Raw genomic sequence first — 23,359 nt, forward strand, 5'->3', positions numbered from 1 at the left:
GGACCTGTAATCCAGAACATTCCAGTGATGAAGAATTTGAAGTGAATAATGGAAATAAGACAAAATAGAACTGTGGGGGAGGGGGCAAGGGAATTGATTGAACCATAAGGAATATTTTTTAAAAATTTATTAAAGAATTGTGATTTATAAAGTTGTTGATAGTTGAGTTTTAGGTGCATAATATTTCAACACCAATACTACCACCAGGGTCAACTTACCTCCACCAGTGTTCTATAAGGGATAGAAAAATTATATATATATACATTTGCTTGAGCGGGCCCAGTAACGTCTCCATTGGAGACTTTGTTGTTACTGTGTTTGGCATATCGAATACTCTCGGTAGCTTGCCGGGCTCTCCGAGAGGGGCGGAGGAATCGAACTCGGGTCGGCCATGCCGGCCGCTTGTAAGGCGAACGCCCTACCGCTGTGCTATCGCTCCAGCCCATATGTGTGTGTGTGTGTGTGTGTGTGTGTGTGTGTGTGTGTTTTAACTGAATCACTGGGGATACAGTTATAAAGCTTTTACAATTGAGTTCCAGTCGTACAATGTTGAACACCTCTCTCTCTGCACCATGTACTTTTCCCACCAGAGTATCCTTCCTGCCACCCTACCCCAACCCACCCCATGCCTCTATGGCAGGCACTTTCCTTCTTACTCTTCTTTCTCCTTTTTGACATTATGGTTTATAATACAGATACTGAGAGGCCATCATATTTGGTCCTTTGTCTCTTTCAGCATACATCTCCCAACCCGAGCAATCCCTCCAACCATCATTGACTTAGTGGTTTCTTCTCTATCCCAACTGCCTTCTCCCCCAGTACTTGAGGCAGGCTTCTAACCATGGACCAATCCTCCTGGCCTTTGTCTCTACTGTCCTTGGGTATTAGTTTCATACTATTTTTTTATAGTCCACAAATGAGTGCAGTCATTCAATGTCTGTCCCTCTCTTTCTGACTCATTTCACTTAGCATGATATTCTCTGTATCCATAATAAGGGAAATTTTTATAGAGAAGTTGAATCAATCAAGTTGACACTGTCCTTTACCAGCCGGATGCTGATGGCACCATAAAATTAAAACAAAGGTCTGCTCACAAAATGTGGGCAGGGTGAGAGAGTGTGACGTCTTCCTGTCTCTTGTTCTACTGGACCTGAGGTGACCAGAGTCCCGAAGTCGGGGTCCTTGTAGACAGATGCCCTGAGAGAGCATGTGTGGTTTTCCTGGTGCAAATAGCCAGGGAAAAAACTTTCTATCTCCCATCTTCTCTCAGAGTTTTCTCTGGCCAAACTCAGCTGGAGACAGAAGACAAAGGAACTCCTCCCTTTAAAAAAAGAAATCAACCCATTTTTTTTATTAGTGAATCAACGTGAGGTACAGTTACATACTTACAAGCTTTTGTGCTTGTGTTTCAGTCATACAATGATTGAGTACCCATCCCTCCACCAGTGCCCATTCTCTACCACCAATGATCCCAGTATTCCTCCCACCACCCCCACCCCATACCCCTCCACCTCACTCTGCCTCTGTGGCAGGGCATTCCCTTTTGTTCTCTCTTTCCTCGGGTGAAAATCAACCCATTTTATTAAGTTAAAACACTAACTTTACACATGGTCTAAATTAAGCATCGCACATCCCACTGAGGGAGCCCGAATAAAATGTGAATCGTAGACATCCTCAAAGCATTCCTGCTCCTCTGACAGAAGGTGGTCTGAGAATGGTGCTTTCTGTCCCCGGCTTTCTGCAGACACAAGCCAGGCTTGAGAGTGTCCAGGCTCCCAGTCGCATGAAGACTTGCCATTGTCACTCTTTTTCATTCTGACCGTTCTAGTTGGTATGAAGGAGGATCTTGTTTTTAAAGCATTCCTGATGGCCGAAGATACTGATCCCCTTTCATGTTTGTGTTTAAAATCTGTTCTTTTGTTTTCTTCTGTGAATACCTATTTGAGTGCTTTGTTCCATTTTTTATTCTACTTTTTATTTTGTTCTTGAGTTGAGGAATTATTTGTATAGAACGTTTGGGTCACACCCGGAGGTGCTCCAGTCTTACTCGTGGCTCTGTGCTCAGCCTGGGGGACCCTATGCAGGGCTGGAGATCATACCAAGATTGGCCTCGAGCAGACAAACACCTTAACTATCTCTCCAGCCCCAGGCTTTTCTTTCAAGTCAATCTGATCTTGCACTAAAAGAACATTTCTACAGGAAAGGTCAGAGCTTCTCCACCATAACAATAATTGTGTTGCTTAGTGTGTGAAGATTTAGCTATTTTAAGTTGCTTTCTTCAGTGCAACCACCAGAGCATAGGAGTTCATGGAAGAAACCATGTTTGTTTCTTTGCAATTATGCATTCTTGTTTTCCAAAAAGCTTTGGCAAATGATGAATGGTCTAGTGCAAGGAGAGGGCAGGTTGCTCACATCCCGTCCTTTAGGTACTGCCAAGTATAACTGGAGAAAGTCACTCCACAAACATTGTCAGATTTTTCCCAGAATTTGATGACAGGCTACATAGCCCTTTTACAAATTTACCCCAAAGTGGGAGAAGCCAGATTTCTCAGAGAGAGAGAGAGGAAGAAAGAATTCCTTTTAGGGATCTTCGGGTATATAACTTATCTTAGGTAAAAAAAGGGGTCTCTTGTGATACTCAATTTGGTCTGCTCACAGGGGCCATGGGAATCTGTGTTGGATGCCAAAAATCAGGAGTCCGTTTTCTCCCTCAGAATTTGTGTGTGAATTTTCTCCCTCAGAGTTCTTTTATGAGCTCACGTGTCTACCAATGCTGGCCTGAAAGGATGCTTCATTCTAACACTGATATCTCAAGTGCTAATCGTCTTTAAAATGGCCTGATTTTTTTTTTTTTTTTTTTGCTTTTTGTGTCACACCTGGTGATGCACAAGGGTTACTCCTGGCTCTGCACTCAGGAGTTACTCCTGGCAGTGCTCAGGGGACCATATGAAATGCTGGGAATCGAACCCGGGTCGGCCACGTGCAAGGCAAACGCCCTACTCGCTGTGCTATCTCTCCAGCCCCAAAATGGCCTGATTTTTTTTATAACAATCTAGTTCTTAAATTGAGATGCCTTTGTAGTCTCCAACTGGTACTAAGTAAATGCATTAGTTTTTTGAGTGATTTCTATAAATTTTTAATGAAGGTAATATTTATAAACACTTTAATGTACATGAAAATGTGATTATATACTTATTCTTAGTACTCCAGGTGTTTCTACTGAAAAAAAAAAAGGTAATTTATCTTATAACACTGGGACTTTTGGCTAGTAATGAGTCAGCTTTTTTTTTTTTTCGCTTTTTGGGTCACACTTGGCGATGCACAGGGGTTACTCCTGGCTCTGCACTCAGGAATTACCCCTGACGGTGCTCAGGGGACCATATGGGATGCTGGGAATCGAACCCGGGTCGGTTGCGTGCAAGGCAAACACCCTACTTGCTGTGCTATCACTCCAGCCCTGAGTCAGCGCTTTGATTTCTGAGTTTCAGTTATAGTTTAGAATGATCTCTTTTCTCATGTATTATCAATCCTGCAGAGTCAGAAAACAATAAGTGACTCAAGAAAAAAATAGCTATGGCTTAATGAAACTTCCCTATAAAAGCTAAAGGAATCAGAATGCCTTTATTTGCCAGGAAGACAAAATAAAAATCGGGACATAGAATGATTGAGAAATGTGGCATTCCATGACAGTCCTCGACACAATCAGAAAATATTCTCAGAAGCATTTTAAAAAGTCATTCATTAAAACATGGTTTTGACTTAAAGGGATTTCTCTAGAAGAGGATGTGGTTCTTTAAAAAGGGAGTGGACATTGCCACTTTTGCAGACCACAACACCCAAAAGGAGAGAGAGAGAACAAAAGGGAACGCCCTGCCACAGAGGCAGGGTGGGATGGGGGGATGAGGGGTGGAAGGGATACTGGGATCCGTGGTGGTGGGAAATGGGCACTGGTGGAGGGATGGGTATTTGATCATTGTATAATTGAAACCCAAGCACAAACATTTGTAAGTCTACAACTGTACCTCGTGGTGTCTCACTAATAAAAATTAAAAAAAAAATAAATAATTTTGATTGTTATGTTAAAAAAAGGGGGGGTGACATCTAAGTCAATGATGTCTGGAGGGATCTCTCGGGATGGAAGATGTGTGCTGGAACATCTGGTCTCCCCAAACATGATGACCACCCAGTAGCTGTATTGCAAAACATAATGTCCCAAAGCAGAGAGAGTAAGAAGGACATTGTCTGCCATAGAGGCAGGGGGTGGGGTGGGGTGGGGTGGGGGTGGTTGGAGGGATACTGGGGACATTGGTGGTGGAAAATGTACACTGGTGGAGGGATGGGTGTTCAATCATTGTATGACTGAAACGCAATCATGAAAGCTTTATAACTGTACCCCCAACTGATACAATAATAAAAAAAAATAATGAGTAAGTTGAACTCAAAAAAAAAAAAACGAAGGGGAGTGACACACCTAGTGATGTTCAGGGGTCACTCCCAACTCTGTGCTCAGGGTCACTACTGGGGATGTTCAGGAGACCATTTGAGGCTCCCTGGAACAAATTGGTTCCAGCTACAAGAAGGCAAGTGATTTCACCTTTGAACTATCTTTCTGGCCTATACTTCTGCTTGTTTGTTTGGAGACCTCATCCAGCAGTGCTCAAGGGGTACTCCCAGTTCTGTGCTCCAGGCTTTTACCCGTGGGTGCTCAGGGAACCATGTGGTGCAAGAATTCTTTTAGGGTTTTGGGTCACCGCCAGCAATGTTCAGGGGCTACTCCTGGCTCTGCACTCAGGAATTACTCCTGGCGGTGCTCGGGGGGCCATATGGGATGCCAGGGATTGAACCCGAGTTGGCCACCTGCAAGGAAAACACCCTACCCGCTGTACAACTGCTCCAGCCCCAAAGCTGTTGGATTTTTCTAACTGCCTGTTTTCTTTTTTGTTTGTTTTTGTTGGGGGCCATACCAGGCTGAGCTCAGGACTTACTCCTGGCTCTGTGCTCAGGAATCACTCCTGGGGGACCTCGGGGGACCATCTGGGGTGTTGGCCTCAAACCCAGGTCAGCACATGAAGCCAAGTGCCTAACACCCTGTGTTATCTCTCCAGCCCCTCTAACTGGCTATTTTCTTGCTGTTTCAGGTCAACCTCTTCGTGCTGCTCTCTGTGGTTTGTGTCCTCTTAAATCTGGCTGGATTCATCCTTGGCTGCCAAGGGGCCCAGTTTGTGTCCAGCGTGCCCAGGTGTGACCTGGTAAGCAGTGCTCAGACAGGTGTGCCTGGGCCCACTGAGGGTTGCCTTTCCTAGAGGCAGGAAAGCAAAGAGCCGCCTACGTATGAGGCTTATCCTAACTCGGCTGATAACGCCGATGACTGGTCATCCTTGATATCTCCAAAGCAGGACCAGCCCACCCAGCCCCATTGAGGATGACAGTGTCATACATGTGATGATCATGTTTAGGGCGTGGATGAATACAGCATCCATAGTTAATTAACTGTGTCCTCTGTTCGAAGGAGGAAAAACATCTCATTAGAAGGGACCTCACTCCTTGATCTGGGTGTTTCAGTCTCTGACTTCACCTGGTGTTTGGAAGATCAATGTGATGTTGCATCGGCCCTATAGTTTCTCTCTAGTCCCCGGTGGAGTTTGGCTGGAGTCAAAACTGCTGGTTTGTGAAAGGGTGTGGATTTCAGAGTTGTGGGCGAGAGGTTGTAGACTTGCATGATTTCTGAAAATTCCAAAACCTTTCCTGAATTTTTGTTGTTGTTGGGGGTTTACGCCACACTGACGACAACATGACTGGTGGTGCTCAGGATTTACTCCTGGCTCTGCACTCAGGGATCAATCCTGGCGGGGCTCAGGAAAGGGTCTACAGTGTCAGGGATCACGTTTGTGTTGCCTGCATGCAAGGCAATCACTCTACCCACTAGACTCTCTCTCTGGCTCATTCTTCACGTATTTAAGCATATGTATTATTAAATCTACTATCCTGACCACTTGAGTTGGAGTAATAGCACAGCGGGTAGGGCGATTGCCTTGCACACAGCCAAAATGGCCAACCTGGATTCGATTCCTCCGTCCCTCTCCGAGAGCCCGGCAAACTACCGAGAATATTCTGCCTGCATGGCAGAGCCTGGCAAGCTCCCCGTGAAGTATTCGATATGCCAAAAACAGTAACAGTAAGTCTCACAATGGAGACAAATTACTGGTGCCCGCTGGAGAAAATCAATGAACAATGGGAGGACAGTGCTACAGTGCTATCCTGACCACGTAGGAGGGAGTCTCATGCTACAGCGTTAGGTCAGTTTGCATTGTTGTGCAACGCTCCCCCAGGACCATAAACTCTACAGAGTAGATAATGTCCCCTCCTTGCCTTTCCAGCCCCGGGCAGCCCCTTTCTGTTTTCTGCCTGTGGTTGTGACTGCTCCTGGCCCCTGAGATGCGTGAAGTCATACCATTGGCCCTCTGTGGCTCGCTGGTCTCATCCCCGGTGATTCTCATCATGTTTCCTGGTTGCACTGTGTGTGGTTCTATCCTTCCCTTTTCGGCCCCGTCCAAGTCCACCACCTTGACACGTTTCCTTTATACATTCTCCCCCCACGAAGCTTGTGTCGCTTCCTCCCTGCGGCTGCCGTGACTGATGGGGACGCCAAGATGGAGAGACAAATGTCTCTTTGAGACCCTGCTTTCGGCTCTTTGGCTTTCCCTGCAGAACTGGTCACCTCTGAACTTTTTATTCTGTTTTGTTTTTAAATGTTCTGTCTTTTACACTAAATTTTAATGAGATGCTGTGATTCACAATACCATTAATGCTAGATTCAGACACACGTTATTCCCACACCACTCTCTCAACCGGAGTAACTTCTCCCCTCTATCAATATCCCAAAGTCCCTTCCTATCCACATTCACCCTCCCCCCCGAGCCCTGCAAATTCAGTTCTAGGGATCAGCTCTCCAGTTCTGTGGCCTTTGGCCATTAGTTGCTCCCTGTGCATCTTCATAGCCCACTTGGGGGATCATTCTGTATCTTCCTCCTTCTGACTGACTTCCCTTGGCGCGATACCATCCAGTTCCATCTTTGTAGCACGACATGGCATGATTTCACCCTTTCTTGCCACTGTTGAGCATTCTTCTTCTATTTTTATGTTGCTTTGTTTGGGCTAAGGGGCTACCCAAGCTCAGTGCTGGGGACGGTTCCTAGCGGTGCCGGGGAGACCACTGGTCCCAGGGGAGGAGCCCTGGGCTCCCACATCGAAGGCATGCGCACTGCAGCCTGTAGAGCCGGCTCCCTGCCTTTGGACTTCTTGAAAGAACATCTCAGTCATAAATCTCTCCCTGGGACACGAAACAAAAGACAGACTCTTTAGAAAAGGTCACCTTGGAGACCTTGGTTTCCTGGTCACCTCACCTTTCCAAGCCAGTGGGTTGCAAACAAAGAAAGTCTCAGATCTCAGAAAAACAGGGACAAAGCCTTGGACGCTCATGACCTTCCCAAGCAGGAGAGCTCCCCAAGGACCCATTAAAACTCAGTCATTTCTTTTTAATGGCTCTCTACGAGCTTTGTGTTGTCATCCCGTTGCTTAATAAACTTGTGATGAATCACAGACCCCCAGCCTTGGGAGTGTCTCACAGGCCCACAGCCTTTTTTTTTTGGTTGTTTAGGGCCTTGCCCTGCCCCTCACTGCTGAGACCGGCTCTCCTCGTCACTGAGCCAAAGTCCGCGGGCCAGTCCCTGGGCCCCTGCCCTACTTTCTTTGGTCTAACAGTGCTCCCTGTCTTCCTAGTTCCCACCACCCCCTTCCCTGTTCATCCCCATGGTGCTCTTCCTTCATGGCCCCGTTCAGAAACTGTCTCCTTCAGGAACAGTTCCTAGGCCCAGAGAAGCAAAGCGTCAGAACACCTGTATGTACATGCCACAACATTTATTTCTTTCCCTCGGTGGCTCAAGATTTTCAGACATCTTTTTTCCTTCTTTATTTTTATTCGATTTTCTTTTTTTGGAAGGGAGTGCAGATCCAGTAATGCTACTCCCAGCTCTCCTTTGTTTGTTTGTTTGTTTGTTTGTTTCTTTCTTTCTTTCTTTCTTCCTTTCTTTTTAATTAACTTTTTAATTTTTTAATGAAGCACCATGAGGGACAGTTACAGACTTACAAACTTTCATGCTTACGTTTCAGTCATACAATGATCAAGTACCCATCCCTCCACCAGTGCCCATTCTCCACCACCAATGTTCCCAGTATCCCTCCCATTCCCCTCCCCCCCGCCTCTGTGGCAGGCACATTCCCTTTTTTTTTTTTAAATTTATTGAATCACCATGAGATAGTTACAAGCTTTCATGTTTGGGTTACAGTCACACAATGATCAAACACCCTGTCCCTCCACCAGTGCACATTCCCCAACACCAATATCCCCAGTATACCCCCCTTTTTCACCCTCCCCCTGCCTCCATGGCAGACATAATTCCCCATAATCTCTCTCTGCTTTTGGGCATTATGGTTTGCAATACAGACCTTGAGAGGCTATCATGTTTGGTCCTTTATCCACTTTCTGCACACAACTCCCATCCTGACCGATTCTTCCAGCCATCTTTTCCTTAGTGAGCCCTTCTCTATTCCAGCTCACATTCCCTTTTACTCTCTCTCTCTCTCTCTCTCTCTCTCTCTCTCTCTCTCTCCTTTAGGGTGTTGTGGTCTGCAATGCAATATTAAATGGCCATCATGTTCAATCTAGAGTCTACTTTCGGCATGCATCTCCCATCCCGAGAGGGCTCTTGAAACACCCTTTACTTGGTGATCCCTCCTCTATTTTTTTTTTTTTTAGTGAGACATCATGAGGTACAGTTGCAGACTTACACATTTTTGTGCTTGGGTTTCAATTATACAATGATCAAATACCCATCCCTCCACCAGTGCCCATTTCCCACTGGTTCTTCGAGAAAATAAACAAGATAGATAAACCACTAGCAACACTCACAAAGAAACAGAGAGAGAGAACCCTAATAAACCGAATCAGAAATGAGAAGGGGGATATCACAACGGAAACCAAAGAAATTCAAAAGATCATCAGAGACTACTTTGAAAGTCTGTATGCCACGAAACAAGAGAACCTAGAAGAAATGGATAAATTCCTGGATTCCTATAATCTCCCAAGGCTGAATCAAGAAGATCTGGAGTATCTGAATAGACCTATTAACATCAATGAAATCGAAACTGTAATCAAAAGTCTTCCCCAAAACAAAAGCCCAGGTCCAGATGGATTCACTAGCGAATTTTCCCTTCTCTATCTGAACCGCCTATTCCCCTAGCATGTGAGGCTGGTTGCTTTTGCTCCTGCGGGGGTGGGGGGGTGGGGGGGGCTTAAACCAAATTCAAGGCTAGACTCTCAACCCTCTGTCGTCTCTTTGGCCTTCTTCTCCCCTCTGGGCTGCACTCTCTCAGGGATAGTTTCTGGTTCACTCAGTTCTGGGAACTTCCAGTAGCCCCCTAGGCTGCCCTATTTATGCAGACTTCCTTAAAACATTAAAAAAAATATTTTTTATAAAGCAAAACCTCTTTTCCCAATTATTAATTGCACGGTAATTTAGAAGGAACCTATCAAAAGACATTTTGTTTTTTTTATTGGGGCCACACCCATGCTTCAGAGGTTACTCCAGACTCTACACTCGGGAATTACTCCTGGCAGGCTCAGGCTCAGGGAACCACATGGGAAACCGGGAATTGAACCTAGGTTGGCCGCATGCAAGGCAAGTCCCATACCCACTGTGCTATCGTTCTGTGCCCCGCCCCACCCCCCAAGCCAATCTTATGGTTGCTCCTGATATGTGCAAGACACCATGCTAGAGGTTTTGGAGAATAAATGGGAAGCCCTACCTGGTTTCAAGGAGATTCCCTCCTGGCAGTAGAAATAGGACTAGCCGGGCAGATGCTCTTGGCAGGAATGATCAGCGCCCATCTCTGTGGCTGGTCAGCGGGCTGTCAGTGTGAGGGGCATCGGAAGAGGCAGGACTTGCCCCCATGGGAAGGGGGACAGGCTCCCTGGAGCCTGAGACGAACTTGAGACAAACCTTACTGAGGAGTGAATAAAGGTTATGTGCAGAAACCTGGCAGGAGAGAGTGCGGGCCATTGGCCCCGTCTGCCCTAGTGGTGAACTCTCTGGTGCTTTGGAGAAAACAGAAGCCAGATCACAAGGGATCAAGGTTTTCTGAGTTGAGTTTTCTAACAGATTGTGGAATTTTCTCCCCAGATTTCACCCTTAGAATCACCTGGGAGAAGTTGGGTTTTGTTTGGGGAGAGTTTATTGTTTTTGACTCTGCAATTTCACTTGATGGTACTCTAGGGACCACGCAGTCCTCGAGAATTGAACCTGCTTCTATATTCAAAGTAGCACTGCAGTGTAGCATCGATTTGCTTGAGTGGGCACCAGTAACGTCTCCATGGTGAGACTTGTTGTTACTGTTTATGGCGTATGGAATATGCCACGGGAAGCTTGCCAGGCTCTGCTGTGTGGGCGGTGTACTCTCGGTAGCTTGCCGGGCTCTCCGAGAGGGACAGAGGAATTGAACCTGGGTCGGCCGCATGCAAGGCTAATGCCCTACCTGCTGCACTATCGCTTCAGCCCCTAGTTTTTAAACTTTAAAAGTGTATTTTCTCCAGCTATCTCTATCTCCTCCTTCTCTCCTCCCCTCCCTTCCTCTTCCCTTCCCTCTGCTCTCCCCTTCTCTCCTCCCCTCCCTTCCTCTTCCCTTCCCTCTGCTCTCCCCTTCCCTCCTCTCTCCCTCTTCCTCCTCTCTCCTTGCCAGGGATCTCTGCTGCTGAGTCACATACTCAGTTCTTCAATTAATACTTCACCTCTCACAAAACAAAATGTGCAGTTGTTTCTGATTATACAATGGCGAAAATTTGGACAAACCAAAATACAGAACTTAGTCTTGAAAACTCGCTATCCTAAGGAAGGCACAGTTAACTATTTGTTTCTGCAATTTTTTGGGGTATCTCATTAGGCATACAAACAGATCCTTTTCTTTCTGCCCTTCTTTCTTTCCTTCTTTCTTTTTTTTTAATTTCCCAAGATGTGGCCGTGCCCATCTGTGCTGGGTGTTAGGGGCTGCAGCCAGGGCCGCACCCGCTGGCACTGGTGGTGTCTGGGGTCAACGGAGTCGCATATCTGGTCCCCAAATGTGCATATTTTTTCTACCAACAGAGCCTTATCATAACTGTGGTTTTTTTCCTGAAGGAACTTATTTGACAAATGAACCTTTCTGGAGAAACCACATCAGTCACCCCAAATCCTTGGCAATATGCTGGGGAGTTTCCTTTCTTTATGCTCATGATCTTACATAAATAGGTATGAAGCGGGTCATTTGTGATTCTTCAAAACAGGGATGATATCAGATCCTCTGCCTTACATCAAGTTTTTCTTACTTAACCACATATTAGACACAGCCCTAACACACACACACAAACACACACACAGACACACACACACACTTTTTTTTTTTTAAAGAAAGAGCTAGTTCCTTATTGTTGTCTGTGCTTTGGGTTTTGGCCAGTCAGAACAATAGCGCTACTCTCATCGTTCTGCATGAGTAGCCAAAGGCCTTTTCCTAAGTGTAGGTTTCCACTGTAGGGACTGTTTTTCTGTTTGTTCCATTTTATATTACCCATTCAATCATTTGGTAACCATCCATTTTTGTAATGATTGTAAAATTCATTGTGAAATCTGAAATTTCAATTTTCAATGGGAAAATTCATTATGAATCTGAAGTCATGAAGTTTTGATTACTATATATGCAGAGCAGTGGATAAACAGGACACTCATCTTGACAGATGTACTCATGCATGCATCCTAAACGTGCGTTTTGGTACTTTCCTTCAGGCAGTCTCTGCTGTGTGGTAGGGAAAGTTCCAGTTTCTTTTACCAAAGATAAGTTTTTTTTCTGTACTTGAGCTTCTTAGCAATGAAATCCCCTGGTCTGTTCCTTTGTGTGCCAGAGTTCTTTTGCTCAGTTTAATCTTGAAATCCATCCACGTTTTTGTTTTGTTACCATTGTTTGCTTTTTTTTCCATTTTGCAGATCAATATTTCATTGTGTAAAAACGACCACAGTTTGTTTCATCCATTCTTCTACTGATAGACATTTGGTTTATTTCCAATCTGGGGCATGTAATGAACAAAGTTATTGAGAACATTGTTGTAGACTTTTTTTTATGGGTTTGTTTTCGTTTCTCTTGAATAACTTGTTGGCATGAGATTGTTGCATGATTTTAACTGGTCTAATGTTGTAAGAAACTGCTAAATGGTTTTCCAAAGTGGTTGGAGCATAACTATTTTCAATTCAAATTATGGGGACTCTGTTTCTTTATTCAACGTCTTTCCTATTTCTACCCATAACTATCCAAGAGCAATAAGGGTTTCTCTCCCTTAATTTCTCACTAGCCTGTTAATGACTAAAGAAATTACTGCCCATTTTTTGTAAGCTCCCTCAAAGAGTCTAACATGCATCCAGGCAAGAGAACCACACAGCTGAGTTGATGGAGAGGTCTAACTGCCCCAAGTTCAGCATCAGGATGAAGGATGAGTGTCTATCATGTGGAATGGGTGGCTGAGTAGATTTGCTTGCAGACAGGTTAAAGGGATTGAAGAGTGGACATGGAAGATGGATTAGGTGCTTGCCTTGGATGCAGCGGATTTAGGTTCAATCCCTGCTACTCATATGGTCCCTCAAGCCCCACCAGGAGGGACCCCTGAACACAGAGCCAGGAGTAAGCTCTGTGCACTGCTCGGTGTGGCCTAAAAGCAAAAGCAGAAGATGAAAGAGAAGTGAGTAGGAGTGTTTAGGTATAGTGAGTAGAGACAGGATCTAAAGCGGAAGTGAAGATCAGGACCAGGAAGAGCAAGAGCACAGAGGGCGCGAGGCCCGGAATCATCGTGCACAGTCCTGGGCAACTGCTTGAAGCAGGGCACAGGATCAATCTGCACAGTGATTAAACTTTCAAGGCCACATGACCCGAGTTCGATTCCTCCGCCCCTCTCCGAGAGCCCGGCAAGCTACCGAGAGTATCTTGCCCGCACGGCAGAGCCTGGCAAGCTCCCCGTGACGTATTCAATATGCCAAACACAGTAACAACAAAGTCTCCAATGGAGACGTTACTGGGCCCGCTCGAGCAAATCGATGAACTACAGGAGGACAGTGACAGGACAGTGATGCTTTAAAGGGAGCAACCTTCACCCATCTGGAAAATACCGCCATCCAGACAGCCTCATCCCCGAGACTCCGGAGAATGAAGTGTCTGTCTCTGTGACTGTGTGAAGGAAGGGGGTGCCCACATAGGCCTGGGTTCTCTTTCTCTGGATGCTCTGTAACAAGAAGGGATTCAGGTTGGAAGGGAGTACTCAGTGGAGGACACTGCATTTTACCCCGGGTGGGTAGAATCTGCAGGTGAGGTCTTGAGGCTTACCCAGCCCGAGAGGAATACACTGCACTGTGCCTTGGTTGAAAAAAGTGGGCTTACTTCCTCTCTGGGGAGGAAGAGCGTGGGTCAACGAGCAGCGCAGAGGCTGATGGTCTGTGAGCCGCTTGTGTGGTGCTACAGAACAGGGTTGTTGGTATCCAGGTGGGGAGTTCTGTGCTGGAGACTGCAGGGGGCTGATGACGGTAAAGACAGTTATTGATTCTCATAAGGGGGCCAAGACAAAGCTTTTGAGGAGAGGGAGAGTTCCCATCTGCCTGAATGGCCAGAGGGGATTCCCCTGAAGGTGGAGATAAGAGGAGCAGGAGTTACGAAAGTACAAGTGGTACTACATGGAAAGTATCATGTTAAGCGAAATGACTCAGAAAGAGAGGGATAGACATAGAAAGATTGCATTCATCTGGGAAACATAAAGTCACAAAATAGGAGACTAACACCCAAGAATGGCTGAGATTAGTACCAGGAATTTTGGTTCATGGCTTGGAGGCCAGCCACATATGGTAGGGGAGGTCAGGTAGAGAAGGGAGCACCAAATAAAGGGTGTTTGGAGGATCCTCCCAGGAGGGGAGATGCATGTTGAAAGTAGACTATAGACCGAACATGATTGCCACTCAATGCCTCTTTTGCAAACCACAACACCCAAAAGGAGAGAGAGAACAAAAGGGAATGCCCTGCCACAAGGCAGGGTGGGATGGGGGGGGATAGGGGGTGGGAGGGATACTGGGATCTGTGGTGGTGGAAAATGGGCACTGGAGGAGGGACGGGTATTTGATCATTGTATAATTGAAATCCAAGCACAAAAATTTGTAAGTCTACAACTGTACCTCATGGTGTCTCACTAATAAAAAAAAAAAAAGAAATAGGAGACAGAGCCAAAGAGATAGGGCAGGAGTTAAGGAGTTCCCCTTACAAGCACTGACCCAGTTCCATGATCCTCACATATTCTCCCTCAAGTCTGCCAGGAGTGATCCCTGAGCACAGAGCCAAGAGTAAGCCCTGAGCACTGCAGGGGATGTTCCAAAACTTACAAATTTTTAAAAAACAAGAGACGATGGGAAAAAACTGAAAATAAAACAGACGTGTGCCTGTGCATGTGTGTGTGCGTGTGTGTGTGTGTGTGTGAGTGTGTGTGTGTATTGTGTAAATTGGGAAGTGTTAATCTCCATGGAAAGGACAGAATCCAAATGAGAATGAACTGATGGACTATGGAATCCATCAAGACATCTCCAGTTTGTAACTTTTTGTATCAGAAAATAAATTTAATATCAAAACCTAGACATCAGTGGTTGACATAATACTTTCAGTGTGACTTAAGGACGGGGAATAATAAAAAAAACTTTCTTAGAATTCTGGGTTCTGAACCCGGTGAAACTTATTTCCATGCTTTTTGGGAGGGTGGAGACAGAATCGATCCCCCAAGGACCCGGAGAAGCCCCAGAACCCTACCAGTTGTACCTCTCTACCCCAAAATAAAAGACTGCTGGGTTAATGTCTTAAGTAGAGAACCATCATCAACAGTGCAGGCGATGGCACAAGTAACAACAAACCTGTTTCCCCCCTGTGCCAAGCTTCCAACCATGGGTGTTCCATTATTTTATGCCGGACTCAAGGAAAACTGACCAAGAATTTTGGAAAGCAGCTCATTAAAAATCTCTGAGATTGGGGGCTGGAGCAATAGCACAGCGGGTAGGGCGTTTACCTTGCACGCAGCCAACTCAAGTTCGATTCCCAGCATCTCATATGGTCCCTGAGCACCGCCAGGAATAATTCCTGAGTGCAGAGCCAGGAGTAACCCCTGAGCATTGCTGGGTGTGACCCAAAAAGCCAAAAAAAAAAATCTCTGAGATTATTCAGCAGTGACGTGACCACCTCAAACAGAGCGTCCCCTGGACTCCAGGAGCACAGTGAAGATGTGAACTAAGATCTCGTGAAGCCCCCGGGGGTTGGGGGGCTGTTACTCACCCAGTGCACCCCAGTCTGCTGACACACACAGAGGAGTTTACACTCCCCCGTGCTCTTGGGGTTAGCTGGGGCACGTGATTTCATGCGAGAGCCCTTTCCAAGAGGAAGAGAGGAGCTAGGGTTACCAGATTTCGCAAATAAAACTATTATTGGCCACCTGTTAAATTGAAATGCCAGTAAACAGCTCATAGTTTTTTTTATTTCCATAAACATGCCCCAGGCAATATTTGTGGCGCAGTTATCCTGAAAAAGGCGGCGCTGTTCATCTGTGTTCAGAGAGACCTGACCTTCTCCCTTTTCTCACACAGCCTGGCTTGGGATGCCTGGGTGCAGTTTGTTCACTTGGGTTTGGTTTTATTTTGGTTTTGACTTCATTTTGCTTCAGACACTCCGAAATGACAACGTCATTCATGATTGGGTTTCAGACCGACAGTGTTTCAGCGGTCCCTTCACCAGTGTCCACTTCCGTCCACCAATGCTCTGCCTGGCTCCCACTAGCCTCCCACCACTAGTCTGTTTCTATGAGAGGCACTTTCTCTTTTTATATATGTTTCTGCACTGTGATTTACAGGACCATTGTTTTCTTTTTTTTTTCTTTCTTTTTTTTTTTTTGCCTTTTGGGTCACACTCGGCTATATTTAGGGGTTATTCCTGGCTCTGCACTCAGGAATTACTCCTATGGTGCTCAGGGGACTAGATGGGATGCTGGGACTCGAACCTGGGTCGGCCGCGTGCAAGGCAAACGCTCTACCACTGTGCTGTTGCTCCAGTTTTTATTTATTTATTTATTTTTGCTATTTGAGTCACACCTGGTGTTGCACAGGGGTTCCTCCTGGCTCTGCACTCAGGAATTACTCCTGCGGTGCTCAGGGGACTAGATGGGATGCTGGGACTCGAACCCGGGTCAACCGCGTGCAAGGCAAACGCCCTACCACTGTGCTGTTGCTCCAGTTATTTATTTATTCATTTATTTTTGCTTTTTGAGTCACACCTGGTGTTGCACAGGGGTTCCTCCTGGCTCTGCACTCAGGAATTACTCCTGCGGTGCTCAGGGGACTAGATGGGATGCTGGGACTCGAACCCGGGTCAACCGCGTGCAAGGCAAACGCCCTACCACTGTGCTGTTGCTCCAGTTATTTATTTATTCATTTATTTTTGCTTTTTGAGTCACACCTGGTGTTGCACAGGGGTTCCTCCTGGCTCTGCACTCAGGAATTACTCCTGCGGTGCTCAGGGGACTAGATGGGATGCTGGGACTCGAACCCGGGTCAACCGCGTGCAAGGCAAACGCCCTACCACTGTGCTGTTGCTCCAGTTATTTATTTATTTATTTATTTTTGCTTTTTGAGTCACACCTGGTGTTGCACAGGGGTTCCTCCTGGCTCTGCACTCAGGAATTACTCCTGGCGGTGCTCAGGGGACCATACGGGATGCTGGGAATCGAACCCAGCTTGGCCGCATGCAAGGCAAACGCCCAACCTGCTGTGCTATCGCTCCAGTCCCTACATAACCATTGTTGATAGGGTTTCCTAATAACACTTGACCATCTTCCAGCACCACCTCCTCCTCCCCCCAGTTGAATGCTTCCCTCCACCACGATGTTGCCCTCCTCCCTGCCCTATCCCACCCCCCCACCCCCAAGTGGCGTGTTTCCAACTGAATAACCAGTTCTCATGTTCTCTGGGTATTTGTTATTCTACCATTATGTTTCGTTGTATCCCACATGTCTAACTCCACTCAGCTTCCATTTGACCCAGCAACTTCACTTCTTGGATATACCTCAAGGGCCCCAAAACAAAACAGAGCAAAGATATTTGCAGCCCTCAGTCCCTTGGGGCACTATCCACAGTAGTTAGTTCGCGTTACTCTCTATCCCTGTGACGGAGCACATCATTTCGAGACAGATTGTTTTTTGTTTCATTTTTGAGCCACATCCAGTGATGCTCAGGGCTTACCCCTGGCTCAGAGATCACTCCTAGCAAGCTCAGAGGACCATCTGGGATGTGGAGGATCAAATCCGGGTCAGTCACATGCAAAGCAAGAGAGAGCCCTACTCACTATACGATAGCTCCCACCCCCTTTTCTGACCTGCAGGATCACAAATCACAAATCATCCTGTTATTCGTCGATTGCCTCGAGCAGGCCCCAGTAACGTCTCCTTCATCCTAGCCCTGAGATTATATTCAAGGCTCTTTAGGAGAATGAGACCCATCGTTGTTACTGGTATTTGGCATATTGGGTACGCCACGGGGAGTTTGCCAAACTCTGCTGTGTGGGCAGGCTACATTCGGGATATGACATTATTTGTAATGCAGGATATGACATTAAAAGCAAAAGAGAATCTCGGAGCTGGGGAGGTAGCACAGGGGTTGCAGCAGGGAGGGTATGCCTGGCAGACATAGGGCCACACTTCCACGGACAGACAGACAGACAGGAAACACCTCCTGCCATATCTCACTTTGTAGAATCAGTGCTCCAGGATTTCTTCTTTTTTTTTTTTCCCTAATAATTCAGTAATGATTTTTCTCTTTTTTTACTTTTCTCCCTACAGGTGGACTTAGGTGAAGGCAAGATTTGCTTCTGTTGTGAAGAATTTCAACCAACCAAATGCACAGACAAAGAAAATGCCTTGAAGCTCTTTCCAGTTCAGCCTTGTAGCGCTGTCCACCTCCTGCTTAAGGTGCGACGGGCGGGACCCCTTTCCCCAAGAAACGCAGCATAGAGCTCTCAGAGAGGCGGGAGTGGCCCCCGTAGTCAATCCCACCTCCTGCAACCAATAACATCACAAAATAAAAGGTCATCATGAGGGGCCCCCTTTAAAAAAAAATTACCGAATCACCATGAGACACAGTTACAAACTTTCATGATTAAGTTTCAGTCATACAGTGATGGAGACCCCATCCCTCCACCAGTGCACATTCTCCACCACTAATGTTCCCAGTATCCCTCTGGCCACCCCCTCCCCATCCCACTCCTCACCCCTGCCTCAGCGGCAGGCACCTTCCATCTTACTCTCTCTCCACCTTTGGGGGCCCCTTTTCAATAACCTCAGACATAACTGGGTGTAGGGAAAAATGATTGTACCTCTTGTTATGAATAAGTACCTTCCTTGTGTTAAGAAGTAGAAGAGTAAAAATTGATAGGGTGTGTGTGTGTGTGGGGGGTGGGGTTGGACCACACACACTTTGCTCAGGGATCACTGCTGGTTGTGGATTAAATCAGGGTCAGCCAGATGCAAGACAGATATCTAACCTGCTATACTATCTCTCTGGCTCTGAATTGTAAAAAAAAAAAAATCCAAAAACAAAAACAAAAAACAAACAATATTTTTTACTCTTTATTGAGTTCCTGTGATTTACAATACTGTTAATGATAGTTTCGTGCATGCATCATTCCAATATCACTTGACAGAAAACTTCTAAAGGGGCCAAAACATACACATCACTAGATATATTTGAAATGCATGTCTAATGAATGTGTAAATATGGATGACATTAGACATAGATATTTGCATGCACATACACACATATTATGTTACTTTTTAGCAAAACCACTTATCCGTTCCTGCCCATTTGTCCTTCTTTGGCCTAAGTGAGTCCTGGAGGCTGCTGTTCTGAACTAAAGAGTTGGACAGCTATAAACTCAAAAACACAAGCAAAATAATCACATTACTTCTCATCTCAGAGAAAGCAATTATAGCAAGTGTAAGAGATTAAAAGCAAGTGATCTCAGGGTCAGAGAGATGCTCTAAGTTCTCATGCTTTCCATGCGGGGTGTCTGGGTTTAATCCCCTGTATCACAAAATCCCCTGAGTGATCCTTGAGCAATGTTCAGGGAATGGCCTCTCTCCACAACCTGACGGTAAATAAAATAAGGAACCTGGATGACAACGGTGTCCAATCCTATGGCCTTTGAGCCCAGTGGGTGGCAAAAGCCATTATCGAACCCTGAAGAATTAGCTTTGGCATAGTGGAAGCCGATGATTCACTTTGTGTCTTTATACTTTGGGTTTTTCTTTTTCTTTTTCTTTTTCCTTTCTTGTGGGGCTGAGGAATGTCTAAGGAAATGCAGAGCGGCTGCCAGATCTCTGGTTTGTGCAGGATGTGAAAAGGAAGTCTTGCTTTGGCCACTGGAGTTTTGAGAGCTGAGTCACCCCAAACATTCCGTCCAGGATTGAGCTTGGGGAAAGCCCCAGTGAGGAGCCAGGACTGAGGCCACAGGAAGTTTTGGAATTGCCTGTACTGTTAGGCTGAGATTTGTGTTTAGGGGAGAGAGACCCTGTTGACTCCCTGGTCGCCCTCCCCTAGCCTTGCCTTACTTGGGGTACTTGTGGCCACTCTGCCAATTGCTCTTGAAATAGAATCAGTGGCCACAGATTAATGGCTCTTGTCCTGTGTGGGTGTTGGGAGGGTGGAGATTGAGAATTGCTGTCTCTGAAGACATAAATTTCCAAGAAAAGCTCACAGTTTTCCACACAGCACTGTGTTGCTCACACAGAGATTGAAATTCTGGGACAGGAAACTTCTAAGACAAAACTTTCCATGAAGAAAGGCATATGGTTGCCCGAAAGTAGCACTGTAGCACTGTCCTCCCGTTGTTCATCGATTTGCTTGAGCGGGCACCAGTAACATCTCCATTGTGAGACTTGTTGTTACTGTGTTTGGCATATCGAATCAGGCATGGGGACCTTTCCAGGCTCTGCCGTGTGGGCGGGATACTCTCGATAGCTTGCCGGGCTCTCGGAGAGGGACAGAGGAATTAAACCCGGGTCGACCGCATGCAAGGCAAACGCCCTGCCCACTGTGCTATTGCTCCAGCACCTCTGTGGACTTAGCACGAGCTAGACCTCATCTGTATCCTTTAACACGATGGTGCTGGTGTGCACCACCAGTGGCTCACACTAGGTGGTGGAGCTGAATCCCCATCTCAGTGCTAGAGTCAGCGTGTTGCATTTTCTCATGAGAATTGTCCTGTAGGTTAGTATCGGCATTGGAAGAGGTTTTTAGGTTGCACTGTTCCAACTGATTTGAAATTCTTAATGGCACCGTTGTTTTCTTGTTCCAGAAAGTCCTTTTTGCCCTGTGTGCCTTGAATGCCCTGACCACCACCGTCTGCCTGGTGGCCGCTGCCCTCCGCTACCTCCAGATATTTGCAGCCAGGAGATCCTGCATCGTAAGTCCACACGCTGCACCCCCTCGCCCCCCGGTGTCTGCTGAGCCTGCTCCCCTGCCCTTTTCCTCAAACCCATTGACTTTTTCCCCCCACCTCAAACCTGTGGTGGGGGGCGGGTGCTCTGGGGACTAACTGAGGTGCCGTCTGCTTAGGATGAGTCCCAGATTTCTGCCGAAGAATTGGAAGAACACGGGCGTCTCCCGGACCCCGACGACTTCGTGCCTCCAGCACCTCCCCCTTCCTACTTTGCCACCTTCTACTCCTGCACCCCCCGGATGAACCGCAGGTATTCTCTCTCTCCTCACCCCTACCTTTGCGCGGTGCTCTCAGCTCTGAAGGTGGAAGAGCCTTTAATATAGGGCCATGACCCTTGCTCTGATTCTTCTCTACAATGCAGGCAGCTTGTGTTATGATTTGGTTTTCTCTTCTCTGTCGCTCCTTTTGTTTTGTTTTGTTTTGAGGCCAGGCTCAGCTGTGCCCAGGGCTTGCTCCTGGTCTGTGCTCAGGGGTCACTCGTAGGGGGTCCTGAGTGGAAATCTTCTGCAGTGCCAGGAAATACACCCAGACTAGCCACATGCAAGGCAAGCACCCTACTCACTGTTCCATCTCTGCATCCCTTGTTAAGAGATGAGATGAAGGGAGGGAGCTGATACACTGCACGAAACCAAAGAAAAGTCAGACCTTGACCCAAGGATATACTTTTCCCCTTTCACTGATCCTCCTGGGGACAGCTGACACCCAGAGAGATAACTGCTGTAATTCGACATGATTGAGAACCGCTGTTGCCTTGGAAACGCTCCCAGGCCGGATCAATGCTCATTATAACCCTCCTCAGTGGGCCCCCGAATCATGAAATTCTTCCCAGCCATTAAAAAGCCAATTAACTATTAATGACATCTCTCTGGTTGAGAAAAAAACTACACATAGGTCTATTTTGCTTTCCCTTTTTGTTTTGAAGGTTAGCTCAAAACATGATCATACATTTCTTTGGTCTCAGGAATTATTGTTTCTGAAAGGGAAAATGCCACGTATGATCAAGGAGTTGGGAGCAGGTTCTAGAATTGTTCAGACTAAAGCGTGTGGGATGGATCCCAGTCAAACTCAGAAGAGATACAAAGACAGAGCTACCTCACCTCAAATGACGAGAGGGCTGCAAACTTCGAAGGAACAGTCAGTCAGGGTTGGCTTCCTGGACGAAGGGAACTTGAGCTTCCAAGAGGAAATTCCTTGGGTCAGAGAGATAGTAGTGTGTAGGTTGATCCAAGTTCAATCCCTTTCATCCCATCTGGTTCCCCAAGCATCTCCAGGACAGATCCCTGAGCACAGAGCCAGGAGTAAGCCCGGAGCATCATCTGGTGTGGTCCCCAAACAAACAATTAGAACAAACAAAAACCAGAAATCCCTGAATTCTATTAAGAAAAAAAGTAAGGTCTTCAGTTTGACATGTAGAGGGACAGAAAGTTTTCCTTTCTAAATTCCTGCAATATGTGTGGAGTATCGTCAAACAAATACTTGGGACCAGGCGTTCAGTTTTGAAAAAATAGCTTTAAAAATTAAGTTAACTAAGTTATTTAGACATTGTGATTAAAAAAGTTAACAATAAAATTTTAGGTGTATAGTCTCACAACTTCAACCCCACCACTAGTGTCTGCATACCTCCACCAGTGTCACCCGAGTCTGCACATTTTCAGGTTTGATTACTGCAGTTCGGGTCTCATGCTTACAGGAATGTTGACTCTAGCAGTTTAAATGTATATAGATAGCTTGCCTCTGCACCACCAATGCAGCCAAGGTCCCTGACTTTAGCCCCTCTATCACCTTCCCTGCCTTTTTATTTCTGTAACCTAGCGCTAAAGTTGTGCCCACCTCTGACACCTTCCATTCCCGTGTCATATTATTCTGTAGACCACAGATAGGTGAGGAGCACTGCACTGAGAAGCACTGTCCTCCCGTTGTTCATCGATTTGCTCGTGCTGTCCCAGTAACGTCTCCATTGTGAGACTTGTCGTTACTGTGTTTGGCATATTGAATACGTCACGGGGAGCTTGCCAGGCTCTGCCGTGCAGCCGTGATACTCTCAATAGTTTGCCGGGCTCTCCAAGAGGGGCAGAGGAATTGAACCCAGATAGGTGAGACCATCTGATATTTGTCCTTCACTAAGTGTGAGCTCCTCCGATTGTATCCAAGTTGCAGCAAATTACATGATTCCGTTCTTCCTTGCAACCGTATTATGTATATATACCAAATGTATGTATACTAAAAGACAAGGGAATCCATGCTGGACCCTGAGGCTTCAAGATGCTAGTACAAAGGGAAACAGGGGGGACCAGGGAAGGTCAGAGGTCCATTATGTATATAGGCTGGAGCGATAGCACAGCAGTAGGGCATTTGCCTTGCACGCAGCCAACATGGCCGACCCAAGTTCGATTCCTCCGCCCCTCTCGGAGAGCCCGGCAAGCTACCGAGAGTATCTCGCCCGCATGGCAGAGCCTGGCAAGCTCCCCGTGACGTATTCGAGATGCCAGACACAGTAACAACAAAGTCTCCAATGGAGACGTTACTGGGCCCGCTCGAGCAAATCGACGATCAACGGGAGGGCCTTTTATACATATGTGTATATATATATACACATATACGCACCACATTTTCATTGTCTACCCATCCGTCATTGGGCGTTTGGGTTGATTCCATACTGTGGCTATTGTAGTCGGTGCTGCAGTGAACATGGGGTCACTGTCACTGTCACTGTCCTGTTGTTTAT

General features: G+C 46.4%; 1 protein-coding gene across 1 annotated transcript in view; it reads left to right on the forward strand.

Annotated features, from left to right (window-relative positions):
• The window catches only part of ENTREP1 (endosomal transmembrane epsin interactor 1), a gene marked incomplete at its 3' end in the record, with an annotated part of 85,569 nt that overhangs the window by 52,020 nt on the left and 10,190 nt on the right, over positions 1 to 23,359 (forward strand). Inside the window, 4 exon segments of the mRNA XM_056106921.1 lie at positions 5,139 to 5,249; positions 17,978 to 18,106; positions 20,491 to 20,598; positions 20,751 to 20,884. Coding sequence (XP_055962896.1) covers positions 5,139 to 5,249; positions 17,978 to 18,106; positions 20,491 to 20,598; positions 20,751 to 20,884 — 482 coding nt within the window.

This window comes from Sorex fumeus, unplaced genomic scaffold (genome assembly GCF_029834395.1).
Source record: "Sorex fumeus unplaced genomic scaffold, SorFum_2.1 ptg000149l, whole genome shotgun sequence".
Taxonomy (NCBI): domain Eukaryota; kingdom Metazoa; phylum Chordata; class Mammalia; order Eulipotyphla; family Soricidae; genus Sorex; species Sorex fumeus.